At 39.9% G+C, this 19,618-nt stretch overlaps 1 protein-coding gene across 2 annotated transcripts in view; it reads left to right on the plus strand.

Annotated features, from left to right (window-relative positions):
- The window catches only part of fermt2 (FERM domain containing kindlin 2), a 130,729-nt gene that overhangs the window by 98,353 nt on the left and 12,758 nt on the right, over positions 1 to 19,618 (plus strand). For both annotated transcript variants that reach the window (XM_078233916.1, XM_078233917.1), the window contains exons 9-13: positions 5,369 to 5,503; positions 5,933 to 5,982; positions 9,049 to 9,173; positions 10,721 to 10,827; positions 12,548 to 12,769. In XM_078233916.1, coding sequence (XP_078090042.1) covers positions 5,369 to 5,503; positions 5,933 to 5,982; positions 9,049 to 9,173; positions 10,721 to 10,827; positions 12,548 to 12,769 — 639 coding nt within the window. The remainder of the gene's footprint in view (positions 1 to 5,368; positions 5,504 to 5,932; positions 5,983 to 9,048; positions 9,174 to 10,720; positions 10,828 to 12,547; positions 12,770 to 19,618) is intronic.

A 19,618-nucleotide genomic window follows, 5' to 3' on the forward strand; every position in this document is an offset into this window, starting at 1 on the left:
GTGCTGAGATTTTCCAGCATATTTTGTTTTTGCTTCAGATTCCAGCATCCATGGTAATTTATTACATCTGCCTGCACTGTTCCTGTGGCAATAAAGGTTATGACCACATCAACTTCTATAATGAATTTGAGCAGACATGGGGATCAGCCAATATGCAGTGTGGACATAAATTTATTATTTGGCTGTTGTGGTCTGGTGCTTCCCAGCCCCAAGGTTACAATGAAGTTATAAATCTAACTCTCATCGGGCCTCATTCAGCCACCATCTCTGACCTACAGTGACTCCTGGCCAGACACACAATTTTAAAATGATCACCTTTCTTTTCAAATCCCTCTTTGGCTTCACCCCTTCCTAACTCCTGTAACCTACAACCTTCCATTTCTGGCCTCTTGCATATACAGTAAGGAGTTTAACAACACCAGGTTAAAGTCCAACAGGTTTATTTGGTAGCAAAAGCCACACAAGCTTTTGGAGCCTTAAGCCCCTTCTTCAGGTGAGTGGGAATTCTGTTCACAAACAGGGCATATAAAGACACAAACTCAATTTACATGAATAATGGTTGGAATGCGAATACTTACAGCTAATCAAGTCTTTAAGATACAAACAATGTGAGTGGAGAGAGCATCAAGACAGGCTAAAGAGATGTGTATTGTCTCCAGACAGGACAGCCAGTGAGACTCTGCAGGTCCAGGCAAGCTGTGGGGATTACAAATAGTGTGACATGAACCCAATATCCCGGTTGAGGCCGTCCTCGTGTGTGTGGAACTTGGCTATCAGTTTCTGCTCAGCGACTCTGCTCAGCGACTCATCTCCTCCGGAGCCTTCAACATGTCATTGATGAAGACGAACATCTCGCCAAGGCCATCCCCACACCCCCACTTCTTGCCTTCAAACAACCGCACAACCTCAAACAGACCATTGTTCGCAGCAAACTACCCAGCCTTCAGGAGAACAGTGACCACGACACCACACAACCCTGCCACAGCAACCTCTGCAAGACGTGTCAGATCATCAACACAGATGCCATCATCTCATGTGAGAACACCATCCACCAGGTACACAGTACATACTCTTGCAACTCGGCCAACGTTGTCTACCTGATACGCTGCAGGAAAGGATGTCCCAAGGCATGGTACATTGGGGAAACCATGTAGATGCTGCAACAACGAATGAATGAACACCGCTCGACAATCACCAGGCAAGACTGTTCTCTTCCTGTGGGGGAGCACTTCAGCGGTCACGGGCATTCAGCCTCTGATATTCGGGTAAGCGTTCTCCAAGGCGGCCTTCACGACACACGACGGTGCAGAGTCGCTGAGCAGAAACTGATAGCCAAGTTCCGCACACATGAGGACAGCCTCAAACGGGATATTGGGTTCATGTCACACTATATTTGTAATCCCCACAGCTTACCTGGACCTGCAGAGTCTCACTGGCTGTCCTGTCTGGAGACGATACACATCTCTTTAGCCTGTCTTGATGCACTCTCCACTCACATTGTTTGTATCTTAAAGACTTGATTAGCTGTAAGTATTCTCATTCCAACCATTATTCATGTAAATTGAGTTTGTGTCTTTATATGCCCTGTTTGTGAACAGAATTCCCACTCGCCTGAAGCAGGGGCTTAAGGCTCCAAAAGCTTGTGGCTTTTGCTACCAAATAAACCTGTTGGACTTTAACCTGGTGTTGTTAAACTTCTTACTGTGTTTACCCCAGTCCAACGCCGGCATCTCCACATCATGACTACCATCGACTCTTGCGTATATCCAGTTTTCATCACTGCACCATTAGCAAGCCTTTGCCCTAAACTTGGGAATCCCCCTTCTTTTTGAACTTCTCCAATGCCTTAAATGAGAACCTGTTGGTGCCAATCAGAACAATGTGGCTGCAGTAGGAGGAGAATGCTTCTCCATCAACTCCATGACCTGCTTCTTGTAATGGGAGACTATTAGGATGCTGCCAACAATCCCCTGCCTGTCAGGCATGGTGTGCAAGTTGTCCTGCAACTGTGTTTAGTGAATTAGGTGAAGACTAATAATACTGTCTCCCAACAGATTGTTGATGTAATAAATCTACTGCTATCAGCTTATTGAAATGAAGGAGGGAGTTTTAACTATCATCTGTGCAAATAATTGTTGTTGGGGTGAATGGTGGCACATGTAGTAGTTAATACGTGCATTAATCAGAGTGGAGTGTGACGGCTGTGTCATTTTTAATTTTGGCAATTAAAGAGCAGATTGGTACGTGGGTCCCCAAGTGAGAAGAGTGAATGAGAGGTGATGTTGCCTTTTCTGCTCTGGTCAAGCCATTGGACTTGCTGCACTGGTCTGCAGTTTCTATCTTGACATTTATTTTGAAGCTTCCTCCCATGGAAACCTAATAATTATCTCTCCTGTCCTGCCTCCAGCTTGCCATGCACTTATCGCTCTCTTCAGTTGCTTGTGCTATACCATCCAATGGCATTCATTCTTGGAAATGGTGTGAAAATGCATGTGAATGATCCAGTACAGCCACTTTGTCTGTGGATTGGTTTGATTTATTATTGTCACATGTATTAGCATACAGTGAAAAGTATTGTTTCTTGCGCACTATACAGACAAAGCATACTGTTCATAGAGAAGGAAATGAGAGGGTGCAGAATGTAGTGTTATGGTCATAGCTAGGTGTAGAGAAAGATCGACTTAATGCAAGGTACGTCCATTCAAAAGTCTGATGGCAGCAGGGAGTTTAAGAGTTAGAGTGAAGTTTTAGAAGTATAGAACGAGAGTAAAAGTTAGAATTGGAAGGTACGCTGGGCACAGCTTGTAAGAAGTTGCCTCGCTCCAGCGCTATCTTTTAGTGACTCAGACACTGGTATATAACTGACGCTCCATTATTCAACTAAAATTGGCTTTTTAAATTTCTGACATTCCAGCAAATTACTATTGCAGTATTTTTAGCAATGGATGCGAAGACACAAAAAGTAGTGATGGATTCAGCTCTGATGCATCCCATGATTCGTTGGCACAAATCCAATACAGCTTACTATGTTGAATTTCCGAATGTTAGAATTTTGAATAACTGAAGCAAATTTCTGTTCGGATTAATAACTGCAGAGTAGAACTATTATTTTTATGTAGCTGTTTTACAGTTAAACGTGGCAGTATTATTGCAGTTTTAGATTGGGAAGTAGGGATGTATGAATCATAGCCACAAAACTGCATCATAGCATTAACATGTAAAATATAATGGGGCAGGGTGGGGACCTCAACACCTTCCTGCCATTGAATTCATCATGGTGTTAAACAGTTTTTGATGTATTCTATTATAGTGTAAATTGTAAAGTAATTGGAATGAGGCAAATTCCTCCTCCTCACTGCTAGATATTGTTTATTGATGATGCAGTTATTTGCCTGTTTGAAAATTTCTGCTGCTCTTTTAAACTTTTATGTTTCTTCTATCTTCTAAATGAAACTTCTAAATTCTGTTAACTTTTTTTTCCCTTTATGGGAGCAAAGCAACCACACCCCAAAGAGATCCAATACACTCCTTCAGCATTCTTTTAAAACTAGGTTTGATGCTGTTCTGGAGTTGTGCTCTATGCTGCAAAACTGCCACCTTTGTAACATCTCATCACTCTCATCTGGAAGCAAGAAATACAAACAGTAAATACTAGTGGCAGAAATCGGCAACAAGTCAGTCAGTATCAGTTCAGCAAAAAGACATATTCGTTCTTCAGGTGCATAACCTTCATTCAAAATTTGGACTAAAGAGGCATTTTATTAATATTGGGGAACAAAAGGAATACATGGATGCAAATTACTGGGCTTTCCAATAAAGGGTGCAGACTAATTAAATAAATCTGTTGGATGATGTAAAAGATCATCAGTGAAGTGGATACAAAGTGTTGTCATATAATTTTCACATTACTGAAAAGTGAAAACTGCTTCACAGTTCCTCGTGACAGCATTATTGCAATTGGGAAGTTGAGATATGGGGATCATTATCATAAAACTTCATCATAGCATTAATTTGTAAAGTGTTGAATTGCATTTGCAGGACCAAAAAAGACACATTCCATCTTTAGGTAGATTTAGTTAAATGATAATTCATTTGAGGTTGTGATACATCCAATTATAATTAGTTTCCCCATCAGCCTTCTATTGTCTTCCACTCCCTGACAATGAACAAACTTGAATGTCTGGAATATTGATGGTTTAACATACCTTGGACAACATGATGTTCATTGCCAAGGATTTGTAATGTAAACCGTGTAGTTCTGTACATATCACACACTGGGTTCCAGTCTTAAAATTAGCTGATGTGAATGCACTAGTTTTAAAAATGAAAAACTGAGTTCAGACTTGTATGCTTGTGAATATTTGCTCTGAATGGTTAGAAATGTATCTAAGGTATTGCAACTGATTTGTTTGCTGCATTAGATTATGTTGAAACTTCTGTTTTCTTTGGAATTGCAGCAATAAAATAGTGTGCAAAAAAAATTAAGCAGAAGAATAGAGAATTTGTGTGTGTGATGAATATTTTGGCACATCTCCTTGGTTGCTTGTGATTTTTAAAAAAACTTTCTTTCACATTTCAGTAATGCATATGCTAACACATCTATAATTTAAACTAAACCGCAACTAAAAACAACATACTTTAGAAATGCCATGTATTCAGCTTCCTCCTTTGTCCAGCTCTGACACTGCCCTTGCAGCGTTCCATTCCTACTTATCCAAACATAACAGCCACTCCCTAATTTTACCCCTCTATTCTCACAAGGATCATTTCATTTTCTTTTCTTTAAAGATTTTTCATTGCAGCTTCTACCGCAACTTAACTGTACTTGTCCATCAGTTCTTTCAATTATCCAGCCATCTGGGACCCGTTGGAATTCCCTCTCTGAACATGTCCATGGCCCTTTCCTCATTGCCAAAACTTTGGTCCTTAATCAATCTCCACCTGACCTAGTTAAAAGTACAGTGTGAATGCAAGTTATTCATATGCGCACAATTTTTATTGAACACATCATGACCGCTGGACACCCCATAGAGCATCCCAGTCAACAAAATACATTAAAGTCTAGTCACCAGTGTAATGTGGAGCAATATTAAAATTCCAAGAGTGCTACATTTGAGTCGAAGCTGTCATCTAGTAGACTAAGACTATTCATGACCAATATTTAAACTGATAATATCCATCAGAATGTTCAACGTAATGCAGTGCTGCACTATGAAACCTGCCTCTTGATAAAGGAAATAATTAAAATGTTCCTCCTCTAATTAGTTTGCCTAGAATCGACATAGCTTCTAATGAAACAGGATGAAAGTTTTAGCAAAGTTGCTTATTTCAACAACTCTCATACCAAGCTGCAGCTTTCTTTCCCCAGTACCACATCAACAAATTGTCCATTATGTCATCTGAAAACCACATGAACAACAGTGAAAAAGAAGTGGATGAAGTAGATGCAGCCCTATCGGATTTGGAAATAACTTTGGAAGGAGGCAAAACATCAACCATTCTGGTATATCAAATCATATGTCCTTTTTAGCTTGTGATTCAGTGAACAAATCTCTGTTGTAATTCAATTCAGTCACCATGATTGGATTACACACACACTGCCTGGTCCCTAAATATATCCAACATTTTGACAGCTAGTTGAGTTATTTGTGCTCTGTTGGCAGAATAAGCTTTGGGGAAAATTGTAAATGTACTCAAATGTAATGCTTCTGTGGTGCATAAGCTATTTCCTGGGTTCCTGATGTGTTTTGCAGTAGAATTGTTACTTTGTCTTTGAATCCCCCCTTGTCCTTATCTTTTAGACCTAGAAACATTTGACATATTCTGTTAAATAATTAATGCAAATATATAGTGAATTGCATTTGTTTCTTAGTAAAATAAATCCATTGGTCTCGATCAAATTAGACTAACTGAAAACTTGTTCTTGTTTTAGGGTGATATCACTTCTATTCCTGAATTGGCTGACCATATAAAAGTGTTCAAGTAAGATTTTGTTTGTTCACGTTTTTCATGCTCACTTTTTTCTTTGTTCTCTCCACTTTTTATACTTTCTGGGAAAGATTGTTTGTGCAAATATATCCTGCCTGTCCACTTTGACCAATATGATCACAGTATTACTCTTTGAGAGGCTTTCTTGCATAACAATTCAATTTGTTTGCTCTTTCTCTTTCTGGGGCTAGCAAACAGAAACTTGTAGAAGGTTGGCTGGTAAAATATATATTCCCATTTCTGGTCCACTTGTGGGGTGAAATGAGCATTGTAATGATTAAGTTATTTATTTAATATAATTCCACCCTTTGTTGGTAAAGTTCTCAGTGGTGCTGCAAAGGTTCATCTTTTGGAGTTCAAATTTGCTTGCTCTGCATTTTAGACTATGGGTAAACCTGGTCTGATATTTTTATATTTGTTTAAAGAGCCCACGTTGAGTGACCACAGGCCATTTTCATGACTCTACATTAATTGTGATCACTTCTGCTTAGGAGGAAAGAGATGTTAGATGGCTGCTTATAGAAAACAAAAAATGGTTGCCCCTCACAAGCCAGATATACCATGTATTCGAAGGCCTGCCGAAGTGTCGGTGCCTTTACTGCAATTATGGTGGCGTTCCCTTCCAACTTGTGTGCTTTCGTCTTGCATGACATTACCAATCTAATAGTCTATCTTGGAGCATGTGGCCAACTTCTTAGCCAATTCAGATGGGCTCTCACAACGTGGGTTAATTGCCTCAAAAGAAGTTCATGTGGCTGCCATCCAGTCTGGTGGACCAAATAGATAGTTTTAAAGGTGTCACTCATCTTCAGTCTGCACTCAGTTTATTGGATATGATGAGTCTTAGTCTCATGGAAGCTGCAGGAATATAATGGAATCAGTGCATGTTACCCTCTCAGGACACCATCACAACTGCTTCCTTGCTGCCCCCTCAACCAATACTTGTCATGGTGCCAGAAATCTAACTGAGGGAGATGGCCCTCGCAGCACCTGAAGTGCAGCAGTCTGAAGAAAGACACTGCCTGGAATTTTCCAGCCCCTCCTGCCAGTGGGATCTTCCTGCCCCACCGAGGTCAATGGATGTTTGAGCAACTTGCCACATCCACCACATTGGGGCTAGAAAATTCCAGTCATGACCTGGTCCGAGCTCCAAGATGTCACTGGCCTCTAAGCCTCTTAAGCAGCAAGAGCCTTCCACCAACTTTGCTGAAATTACATTGTAAAAGTAACAGCATCAGTAAAGGCATCATGGGGTGACATTTGTTGAGGTAGGAAATCAAAGCCATTATTGTGCTTGGCAATCACCTTTGTCTCACTTGGCTGTTTTGTCTGCAGTGTTACTTCATAGCTTTTTAAGTCTTCGGCACATCACATTGACAGGAATATTGTAGCAGTGCCCACGCCCAACCTGGCATCTAGCCCTTTCAAAAACACAAAAGCATACCTAGTCGTGTTCTTGTGGCTGCACAACACTATGTAGCTGATCAGTTCAGGTGAGCTGAGGTTGTAGAGGGATGTCGTCAGCCCATGTGTTCCCTGCAGCTACCCCTTGTATTAGTGGAAGGTTGAAATAAATAGAATGGACAAATGTTCCAGGATGGAAGATATTCTGCCTGCTGCTTTTGAAACTAAAAGATTTGATCTTTCTGTGGTGATCACACACCATCTGGACATGAATTGAATGATGGCCTTTTCTGTTGATGAAAGCGGCTGGTACTTTAATGGCTACATGAGTGCAATCTATGTAAGTGTTGGTACCCATGGGACGGTAATATATTGGTTGACCCCAATTAAATAGGGCATTAATGATTGGTTTGATGCAGCCATACACTGCATTTCTGAGAGATGGTGATGTGTGTAACATGCTGACCTGTTCATTACATGTGGTTGGTGACTTTGGCAGCAACTCGAAAAGCATAGCCACCTGATCAGCAAGCAGCAGTCTTGTAAGATGCTGCAGAGATTAGTGACATTCTGCTGGTTGAAGCACAGTCTTCTGATTTAGTGTTGCTCAGTCATATCCAGTAAAGTGACTCTTGACTTGTGGACCTGTGGCTTGGGTAAAGCATTATACCAGCAGACCCACCAAATGTTTTTTCTCAAACTGCACGAGTTGCTCCAATCTCCATTAAACCCAAACTCATTGAAAACTTCTACCAGCACCCAAACTTGCAACAAGTCCCTTTCCCATATTATTCCTATGCTCATTTGCTCCTCCGCCCAGTTCACAGTGAACATGGAGAGTTAAAATTCACCTATGCTCCCGTTTTTCAAACTGTTCGACAATTAAATATGTTGCCGATTTCTGGAGTGACAGTGGTTAGCACTGCTGCCTCACAGCGCCAGGGCCGCGGGTTCAATTCCCAGCCTGGGTCACTGTTTGGAGTTTGCACATTCTCATCGTGTCTGCGTGGGTTTCCTCTGGGTGCTCTGGTTTCCTCCCACAATCTGAAAGACATGCTGGTTAGGTGCATTGATCCAAACAGGCGCCAGACTGTGGCGACGGGGAATTTCACAGTAACTTCACAGCCTTACTTGTGACTAATAAATAAACTTTAAAAACTTTGATAATGAGCAGTTGATAAATCAACTTGCTGTTGGCAACTTTTTAAAAATTGCATTGGGGTGCACCCAGGTTAACCTCAGTGCCCAGGGGGCCAATCTCACTGTTGCATAGCAATTTCAGTATTTGCATTTGGGAGGCTATGTTCTCGAAGTCCTTTCACAATCGTGTTGTCCTTCACAGAAGCCTGTGAGGTATGATAAGGTATTGCAAAGTTCTGACATTCATTTTTTTTATGTGGGAAAATGTTTTTCTCTTTAAAAGAATCACTTAAATGGTGCATTTCTTCAGGGGGGGAGGGGGTGGCCCTCAGCAAAAAAAAGTTGATTTTGTTGTATTGAATTCAAATTCTCTGCCAAAATACTGACTTCACTGACTGCAGGCAATAAATATAGTCCATACTTGTCAGGCTGAAGTTAACAAAATCTTCTTTAGAATTGTTAAACTCTTGTTGACCCACAAATGAGACTTCCAAAATATTTTTTTCCCCTTTATAGACCAAAGAAATTAACACTCAAAGGTTACAAGCCATATTGGTGCACGTTTAAAGATACATCAATTTCCTGCTACAAAAGCAAAGACGAATCCCATGGGTCCCCCGCTCATCAGATGAACTTGCGAGGTGAGAGCTACTTTATTGTGCCATAACATAGTGATATCCAATATCTGCTCGAGAATGTGCAAAATCATGCCAGTTGAAGGACAAAATGGCGCATTCATTCTACATTCTAGTAGGTAATCCTATTGACTCAGGGCAACACAAACCCCTGAGAGTCAGAAATAGTGGGTATATCTGGAAGTGTGAATGGTGAACTCTTTCTCATCTCTTCATTTCTCCCCTCCCTTCCAGCATCCAACTCCTAGAGTCTAGAAGCAAGGCTTTCTTTTTGCCAGGGGGAAAGACAGGAGATTTAGCAGGTGTGCTTTCCTTCTGCCATCCTAATTGTGGAAAGCCAACCACTGCCATCTATTGCAGATTAACAACTACACTGAATTTATGGTTCAGACCATAAAATGCTGTACAGAGGAACAGTTCTCTGTTCAGTTCCTCTCTACAGCATTTTGTTTAATATCCTTGCCTAACAAAAATCATCTTGATCTCAGTCTAAAATTTCAGCTGATTTGGAGAAGAGAGTTCAGAGTTCCAGTTGTACCATATTGTGGTTAACATTTTCACAAGTGTTCCCACCTTCAAGTAATGGGATGTATCTTGCAAATACTTTCTCTTCCTGATTTACACAGACCTTCGAACGCTTCCAGTGAACTGAAAAAGTTACTTAGCAAAATCTATACACAGGAAGATTTCCTCTGATAACTATTTCTAATAGAATCGTAAATAGTCATTTTACTCCACTGTCCTTCTGCACTATTCACATAGGTTTTCTAAACCTCTGCTGCATTTTGCCTCCCTTGCCAAGTTCTCACTGATCTACATTGGTTCCTAGTCCCTAAATTTTCATCCTCATTAGTCCCTATAAAGCCTCACACTCCTCCTCCTCCTCCATTTCTGTACATCAAGCTGTGCAAAACCCCTCTCAGCCCATTCATTCCTCTGACTCGAGCTGACATGCATTCCCTTCCATCAACCTCTCCATTGGCAGTTGTACAGTAATTCCTCACTTAACGTTATAGTTGTGTTCGTGAAAAGCGCAACTTCAAATGAAACAATATTTTAGCGAAACAGATTTTTCCGTTACAACCAATGTAAGAGCTTTAGCTGGCACCTGTAGAACCTTTCCCATCAGAAATTAAACATTAAATTTACAGGGTATAATGTCTTTAGATAGATAGTCTTATGTTAGTCAATTACTATAGTCATTAACCAAAAAAAATTTCAAAATAAATTCAATATAAAACATGCTAGCTTTTTCTACTTCCCTCCCGCCCATCATGTCTCTCCCATGCTTGGTACAGAATGTTATTTACTCTGCTGGATTAAGAATAAATGCCATATCAGTGAGACCGGAATGCAATCTTGCCATTCTAGATCTGATAAGCTAAGTGATGACCGTTTCAAAATGCTTAGTGGAATTTTGTTCCGAATGATGGATGAATTGGTTGCTGCTTGCTGCAGTTGGTGAAACTATGTTTCTGAACTAAGCCATGCTTTAATTCTTGAGCATGAAGCTAAGATTAATTTATTTTTTCCCTAATAATTTTATGAAACAGGTTGTGAGGTGACCCCTGATGTAAACATATCTGGCCAAAAATTTAATATCAAGCTGCTGATACCAGTGGCAGAGGGAATGAATGAAATCTGGCTCCGTTGTGACAACGTATGTATTGATATTTCGTTGATTGTATTTTCGGAATCCAAAAGGAACTTGCGCTTATGAATAATGTTTACATTTATTTTTTGTGAACATATATCCGGAGGAAAATGCAAATTAACTCCAATCCTCAAATCAGCAAAGTCCTATTAGGCACTGATTTGATTCTGGAAAATAATTTTTAGTTTCAATATAACCTCGTTTCTGTTTTATTTCGTGGTTCTTTGGGATTGTGACTGTTTGAGTAAAGTATTTAATATGATTAACTTAAATACATAGTATCTTAGTCAAGATACTTGGTACATACTGATGATTGTCAATGTAGCTTTTTTTTTAAAAAAGATTAATTTTAACCTTAAGAATGCAGCAGTATGTTGCAGAAATCAAAATTGTAACCCTGAGATACATTTCTACGCAAAATGTTTTCCCTTCAGTATTCCTGTGTCACTGTTCGTCTCTTGCTCTGCTTTTCGAGGGTTAGGTTGATTGGCCATGATAAATTGCCCCTTAGTGTCCCAAGATGTGCAGGTTAGGGAATTAGCAGGGTAAATACGTGGGTTACAGGGATAGGGGCTAGGTGGGATTGATGTTGGTGTCGTCTCAATGGGGCAAATGGCCTCCTTCTGCACTGTAGAGATTCTATGATTCAAGGTGAAATGTGATGCAGATGAAGTATCTGTGGTTAAATTACAAAGATGAGTGGATTACAAGCATCATTGAAACATAGGCACTAACTCCAAACACAATACCAAACCATAGAATCCCTACAGTACAGGAAGTGGCCATTCGGCCCATCGAGTCTACACTGACTCCAAAAGAGCATCTGCCCAGCCCCCCCCCCCAAATCCCTATAACCCCGCACATTTACTGTGGCTAATCCACCTGACCTACATATCTTTTGACACTAATGGGGCAATTTAGCATGGCCAATCCACCTAACCTGCGCATCTAAGGATTGTGGGAGGAATCTGGGGCACCCGGAGGAAACCACAGACACTTGGAGAATGTGCAAACTCCACTCAGACTGTCGCCCATAACTGGAATCAAACCCAGGTCCCTGGCGGTGTGTGGCAGCTGTGCTAACCACAGTGCAAAATTTCATCATCCCATATGAAAGAAGTGGAATTTGACTTGCTGTTCCCAAGTCCTTGAATTTGTGTAATTAAATTAGAATGTGATTTATTCAGTCAGCCTAATAAAATGATCATTTGTTGCTCCCTGTCTCTTCTGTTTCTGTTGCCCTTGTCTCTGGCCAGTTGATGTCTTTGTGCAATCATGTTACAAGGGCACACAATAATACGTCAGAAACTTTAAAGCAAGTTAATAGATTGCAATAGTAATTTGATACATATCTAATTTGTGGGGTTCATGTAAATCTGTTGTATGTGATACTGAAAATTATATTCACTTTGATTCTGATGCCAATGGAGACTTTATAGCTTTTTTATTTAAAAAAAAAATGAAGATAAATTTGCTGTAAATATCTTGCACTCTTTTATTAGATGTAAATCTGACTGAAAGCTCCCTCCATCAACTGGGATGTAAAGCCTGAATAGGATCAAATGTCTGATCATGTTTGATTATAATAGTGAATAGCTTTCAATATAAAGTTGTTTTTTCTTTGATTAAATATTGCAATCCAAGAAAAGTTTTTCAAGTGAAGAAAATATCTTTGAGGGGGATAAAATATCTTCCTTTTGAAGTTAACTCTTATGCCTTTCATTAGGAAAAGCAGTATGCACAGTGGATGGCAGCCTGCAGACTAGCATCAAAGGGCAAGACCATGGCAGACAGCTCGTACAGTCTTGAGGTGCAGAATATCTTGTCATTTTTGAAGATGCAACATTTAAACCCTGATCCACAAGTTATTCCAGACCAGAACTCAACAGACATCAATCCAGAGTGTCTCGTGTCTCCTCGCTATTTGAAAAAGTACAAAAACAAGCAGGTACTTGGCCAAGAGAAATTGCATTTTACACTAACCTTATTTCATCCTACAAACCTGTTATAATTACCATTGTTAAAATTATGATCTGGGCTATATGCTGTTTAAAAGTCCCAAAATGTATACAGTGATAAGCATGGACAGCATTAACTTTATTTCAAAGCAATGTGTTAATTTTTTGTGGTAAATTAAAGAGTCATTAAATTTTCAGGAGAATTTCACAATCCTCCCACCAATGATGGCATTATGTAGTTCTTTCACAGGATGTGGGTGTCACTGGATGGGCCAGTATTTATTGCCTATCCCTAATTGCTCTTGCAAAGGTATTAGTGAGTCGTCTTGAACTGCTGCAGGCCATATGGTGTAAGTACACCCACAGTGCTGTTAGGAAGGTAGATGCAGGATTTTGACCCAGCGACAGTGAAGGTATAGTTCCAAGCCAGGATATTGTGTGGCCTGGAAGACAACTTGCAGGTGGTGATGTCCTCCAAGCCCCACACTATCCTGGCTTGAACTATACCGATGGTAGTCATGATGTGGAGATGCCAGCGTTGGACTGGGGTAAGCACAGTAAGAGTTTTAACAACACCAGGTTAAAGCTGGTGTTGTTAAAACTCTTATTGAACTATACCACCATTCCTTCATTATGATGGATGGTGCTTCAGTTTTTTGTAACCTGCAAAACTGTGTATAGCTTATCCTGTGAGTCAAACAGCATTTATAATTCTGTTCTTCAGCCCTTTCTCATTCACTTATTTTCTGGGTGGCCATCTAATCCCCAAGATTTTACTTCATGTGCAGTCATGGATTTGACCTTTTTGTTCTTTCACTCATTCTATGGTGCAGAATCAGAAAAATTTATTTCCCTACTGAGTGCCCATCTCCTTTCGCCCTAAAGGTTTTGTTGTTGGTTGCAAGAGGTAGTTCTGTACACTCCCAAGTTTAACTAAATCTTGCTGTATGTTAAAGTGGAAGTTTCCAGACTTGGATTGTGGTTCAAAAGAGGTCATTAAATCATATGATACCACTGTTCCTAAAATGTGTAGACCAGAAGCACTATTGCAGCTTGTTGGCAGATTCTTGAAATATTGTTTCCAGGAAGTTTCTTAACTGAATTATCTGTTTGAAGTGTGTAGAAATTAAATTAATTTTAAGAAATTTTCTGAAAATAAGGCAAGACATGCAGTTTTATCAGTGTTTTTCACGACCTCAGCACAGCTTGAAGCCATTTTACAACCAATGAAGTTATTTTAAATTATAGTCACTGTTATGTCAGAAATGCGACAACCAGCTTTGACTAGGGTATTAGCGAGGAACGCCCCCAGTCTAACAGCTCAACTGCAAGATCACACCTTTGACTGTGCATCATTCCCATGGTACTGCATTGGCCTAGATTTATGCTCAGCTCTCTGTGGGACTTAAAGGCATAATCTCGGGAAAGAATGCTACTATGGAACCACAGCCTACACCAGTCATCCCTCCACAATTAATGAATTCTTTATGTAACAGCAAATATTGCTGCTGTTATCCTAAGAATAGAATTTTGTTCCCCAAGAAGATATTTTGGGCTGCATGTATGGGAGTTTTATCTCCGAAAGCTGATACTGAATGTGTGGATTTGATTAAATGTTTGAAGTTATCTAAATCTGATGAGGATATAGTATCTTCTGGTATTTGCCATCTGTGCACCTCCTGGGTACATTTGAGTTTCATACTTAAATGATAAATGCAGATGCGACCATTTTCTGCTGTAATTGAAGCCACTAAATTAATGCATAAATGCTTTTATTTAAACCGAGCAGGTTGAGAAAATAAGGCATCATTTAGGGATTGGAGACAATAGTGCATACTGCTAGCATTGCATCATTCCTTTTATCAATTTGGTAGACTCAATTGTTACCAAATGTTGAATCTTCCAGATGAATAAATCCTGGTTTATTGCCAAGAATCTACAAATTAATCTGAGTTCCTTTCCATTGTTTTTAAGCTGCTGGTTTGCAGATTGTAAACCAACCAAATCCCCTCTCTCTCTGGTTCTAGGGAGCAATCAACCGCTTGGAAATGCTTTCTCCAGCCCTTCTCTAAAGATTGGTGAAAATCTTGATAAACGGAACAACATGCACCCAATCTGAGTTCTCAGTTTTGGTTTGGGTGGGTGGAGAGGAAAGAGTCTTCTCCTTCTCAGTGATGCATATTCTTAACAACTGAAAATTAACCAGCGATGTTGGTAATTGGTAAGGAGGTGGGATACAGAAATTAGGGATGTAGGAAACATTTTGGCAAGTTGTGACAGTGTTGTTCTTCGGAAATTTAGGAGCTGTGTATCCAAGTTTTCAAATAAAATTTAAGGAGGCAATGTTAGTTATATAAATTAGAGCAGCAAACTACAAAAGGACACAGAAGCCCAAATAATTGGGCAAAGCTTTGGCAGACGTATTTCAATTTCAGGAAGTGCGAGCTCATCCACCTCTGGCCCAAGAAAGAGGAATTGGAATATTTTCCTAGTAATAGAAACACACAGTTTAGCTACTTAATTGTTCAAAAGTTGTTTTTTTTTATCAACAAAGCTAATAGAATGTTGGCCTTTACTTTTAAGAGGATTGGCATTTAGAGATGAGGCAGTGATGTTTCAGTTACACAGACCCCAGCAAGAGTATTGCACTCTATTCCTCCCGAGGCCTGAAACATATTGATCTTTTGAACAGTTATTGTGCTGAGAAGCCAATGATACTGGGACTAAAAAGGGTTAAATTATGAGGACAGGCTGCATTACATGCCTTGTATTCTCTGAATGTAGAGGGTTGAAGGATGATATTGAGTTGTTTTAACTGATAAAGGAATCAATTCAGCAGGCTGGGTATGTATGGAAAGCTGTTGAGAATCTTAATGTGCGAATATGGACAATTGTGTGTGAAATTAGATAGTACATTTTTCACATAAAGGATAGTGGAATCTAAAACTCGTTCCACGAAATGACCATAGAGACTGAGATGTAGATTTATAGATTTTTAAAATTAAGGATATCAAGATTGGAGCAAACGTGAGTAAATAGAGTTGCAGTACAAATCATAGAGGATTTAATAGAATAACTATGCACTTCATGACCGTTTTTATCAAAGTCATATATGACAATATTCATTGTGATTATGCCCAAGATAAACTATCTTTTCTCACTGTTTGCGACCTATCTCTAGCTTTTGACATGGTTGACAGCACTATAGTCCTCTGACATCTCCAATGTCATCCAACTGCGCAAATACACACTTAAAAACAACTGATTTTGAAGGCCCAGTATAAAGTCTTGCCTCCTTGGGCTTCTTTCTATGCCTGTTCAGGCTTAAATTAATAAAGAACTGCAAAGAAGAATGAACACTAATGGAAGGCAAGGGTTTGCTGTCAGACTGCAATATCTAGGATCAGGGTAAGCTATTATCATTAATATAGTATCTTCATAATGTCTTGAGGCACTTCTTAGGATCATGATCAAAACCTTTTACGCTGAGCTACATATGGAGATATTAGGGCAGTTGGGAGAAGTAGGTATTAGCAGCATCTTTCTGAAGAAGAGAGAGGCAGAGGAATTGCTCTCTCCTGTTCCATCTTTATCTGTCTAATCATAGTCAGAGAATCATCGCAATGATTGTTCTTCCTGCTCTCGCACCGTTACTTCTGCTTGTCCCCTTCCTATTTCTCACCTACATGCAGCCCATCAGGGTTACATTTGAAAAGGCAGCTTCAATTTCCACATATACGCTGATGAGGCCACCTCTCCTGATCTTTCTCTTTCTCTTAATTATCAGACTACTTGTCTGATACCAGTGCTGGATGAGCAGAAATTTCCTCCAACTAAATATAATGAAGATCGCAGTTATTGGGAGGTTCCTCCTTGAAAAGCATTCAATGCTTGATTGAGGGACACGGCATTGGGAAAATCTATCCCCTGCCCTTGCTGCTGACATCACCCCCACTTCCACAGCAAACCCTCTTACCCCACAACCGCCACCTTGAAAAGCCAATCCCACCATTACTCAGACCTGGATCACTCTGCGATCCTAGGACGCCAGTGACTGTCACTTTGACAGTAACCACTGCTTTCCCTATGGCACCGCCAGCCTCTAGCCCACAAGTGCTGATTCCTGGGAAAGGCCTCCTGCTGGCGCCTCAACTGCCTGATTTGGCAGGTTTCCCCAAAGGAAGCACCGCAGCTCTCCCTCTGGCTCTCCTGCTGGCAGGCAAGACCCCTGAGCACTTCAACAACATTCTGCTTATTGGTCTCCATTTGCCCCCTAAATTCTGTTCCCGAAGTGCCAACCCCTCCCTTCCCCTGCCAATTGTAATGGGCTGAACCAGACTATTCACTACCTTCTGTCATATTTGTTCTAAAATCTTCATATTTTTGTCACACCTGGATTTGATTCTTCCAATGTACAACAGGCAGGCCTTCCACATTCTGCTCTCCAAAAAACCAAGGTAATCTCATTCTGCTGTATGTTCTAACATGCACCAAATCCCATTCTCCATTCACCACTCTGCTCACTGATCTACATCAGCTCCCAGTTAAACAATACCAGTGATTTTAAATTCTCATCCTTGTTTTCAAATCCCTCCATGACTTCACCCACCCTAATTCTGTAATCTCCAGCCCTTTCAATTGAACTTCTCCAATTCTGATCTCATAATCATTCTGACTTTTTATAGCTCCATCATTGGTAGTATGCCTACAGCTGCCAAGGCCCTAATCTCTGGAATTCCTTCCAGAAACCTCTCTGTCACTCTCTGCCTCTCTTCTTTACTAAGATGCTACTAAAACCTACTTCCATGTGCCCTAATATCTTCACATAAATATTAATAGCTTATCCTGATCCCCTCGACACTTTTATTGTTATCAAACCCTTGTCTTCTATTAGTATCCGTTTTGCTTTGCAATTTTCTTTTTTGTTTGAAGCCTGAATTGACACACACAACCTCCGGAAGGTAAGACATTATATTGGGCCTTCAGAAACTAGAATTTTTATGTGTGCATTTGCCAATTTTCTCTTTCTTGTCCCTTCTCTTAGAAAGGTCTAATGCTGGGGTATCTTGGATCCCAGCGATTCTGTTGTATGTCACAAACAGACTATTTGTGGGTGAACTTAGACAAAGTACTGCCAGGCTTTACAGCTGTGGTGCTGAGCCCAATCTGTTCTTGTCTATCATTGGCACATGCCTATTTTGGAAATAATGTCACGTGATGAATCTCCCTTTTTCCACCACCTACAGGAGTAATAATGTTTTAGTTTGTGCCAACTGTTCTCAATTATGCTTTTCCTTAAGTAACCTTCAGCGCAAGGGCTGTGAAATTAATATTTTTGACATAGAAGCAGTGGGTTTAGATGAAAGCTTGAAGGATCTGGTGTTAATTGTTTGGGGAGGAAATACCGTCTTGCTGGAAATGATTAGTCTGATAGGCTGTGTCCTTCAGATGCAGAGCCTATTGTGACAGGTTAGATTGCGGGCACATAATGCCATAAGCCATGATAATAAATGTTTAAATTTGATTACCGTCAGAGAATGTGCTCCAATTTATCACGTGAAATGTCTGGCTTTGCAAGCTTGGAGCTGTTGAAGGATACAACTATATCATTAATTTATCATTAATAAAAATTTAGATTGTTTAAACAAATACTAAATTTAAAGGTAATTTCTACCTCAATTGAAGGTTTATATCTATAAATTATTGACTGAAGTGTCTCTTTTTAATAGCTGAAATATTTTGAGTTCAAGCATTTAAAATCCATTATACAAGACAGTTTTCTGGGTAGGCAGCAAATTCAATGTGTAAAACACTGAGGCTGGTGCAGACGAGTGTGTAGACCTCCTTTTAATATACAATGCATTTGCACTACCTCATTAACAGTGAGGTTTTTTTGTTTACGCACTTCTTGATAAATCTTACTCTATTATGCAGAGGGGTCAGCTTAAAGGTTGGCTAACTTGGTATAGGTTGACTTGAGGGCTTTAAGTTGGTTTGTGTGGATAAATCAGTTGGTGAAAGGTTTGAAATGCAAATGCCTGCATTAAGAAACCATGCAGAGATTCCATGATTCCGCTCTGTTTAAATGTTTCACTATGTTAGCATTTCTGAACTGGGAAGAATGATTCATGCTTATTTGAAGGCAGTTACTGTTGCCCATGTAATATTTCCTTCCTGTTGTCAAAAGTCTTCCTACGACAAAAGAAAGGAAAGAGAAAATCTGTAATTGAGTGCGATGTAATTTAAAATGAGCTTTTGTACTCCTTGATTTTGTCCTCCAGCCTGTGCTGCAGTATAGAAGACAGTGCATATGTGTTTGGTTAGACCTTGTACTGAAATGCTAAAGTCAAAGTTTACAGCCACAAATGTTCATATAATTTGTGGTTTTATTGTCTTTGCTTACTGTAGGATTTTTTTTGATAAATGCGTATCAAGTATTACAAATGTTAGGTTTTATAAGATTATGATGTTTTGGGACCCTGTCTTTTTTAATTTGGGGTAAAATGGAGGAATGAAGGGTTGTTGTGACCTGTTCTGAGTTCTCGTGACAACCAGCTTGATGGCTTTTGTGTTAAAAATTGAAGGGAAGCCAAGATTGTTTTATTGGGAAGAAGGTTCATGCCTTTCAACAATGACCAATGCACCTGTGCTGACAGTGTATAGACTGTTTCCAAAGTTTCAGGAAGGTGTTGGGAATAAACAGAGAAATAACTGATGCATGTAAAAATGGTATAGCAATTATCATGGGGGATTTTAACCTACATATCAATTGGTCAAATCAGGTCGGTCAAGGCAGCCTTGAGGAGGAGTTCATAGAATTTATCCACGATAGCGTCCTT

This window comes from Mustelus asterias, chromosome 18, assembly GCF_964213995.1.
Source record: "Mustelus asterias chromosome 18, sMusAst1.hap1.1, whole genome shotgun sequence".
NCBI classification, from domain to species: domain Eukaryota; kingdom Metazoa; phylum Chordata; class Chondrichthyes; order Carcharhiniformes; family Triakidae; genus Mustelus; species Mustelus asterias.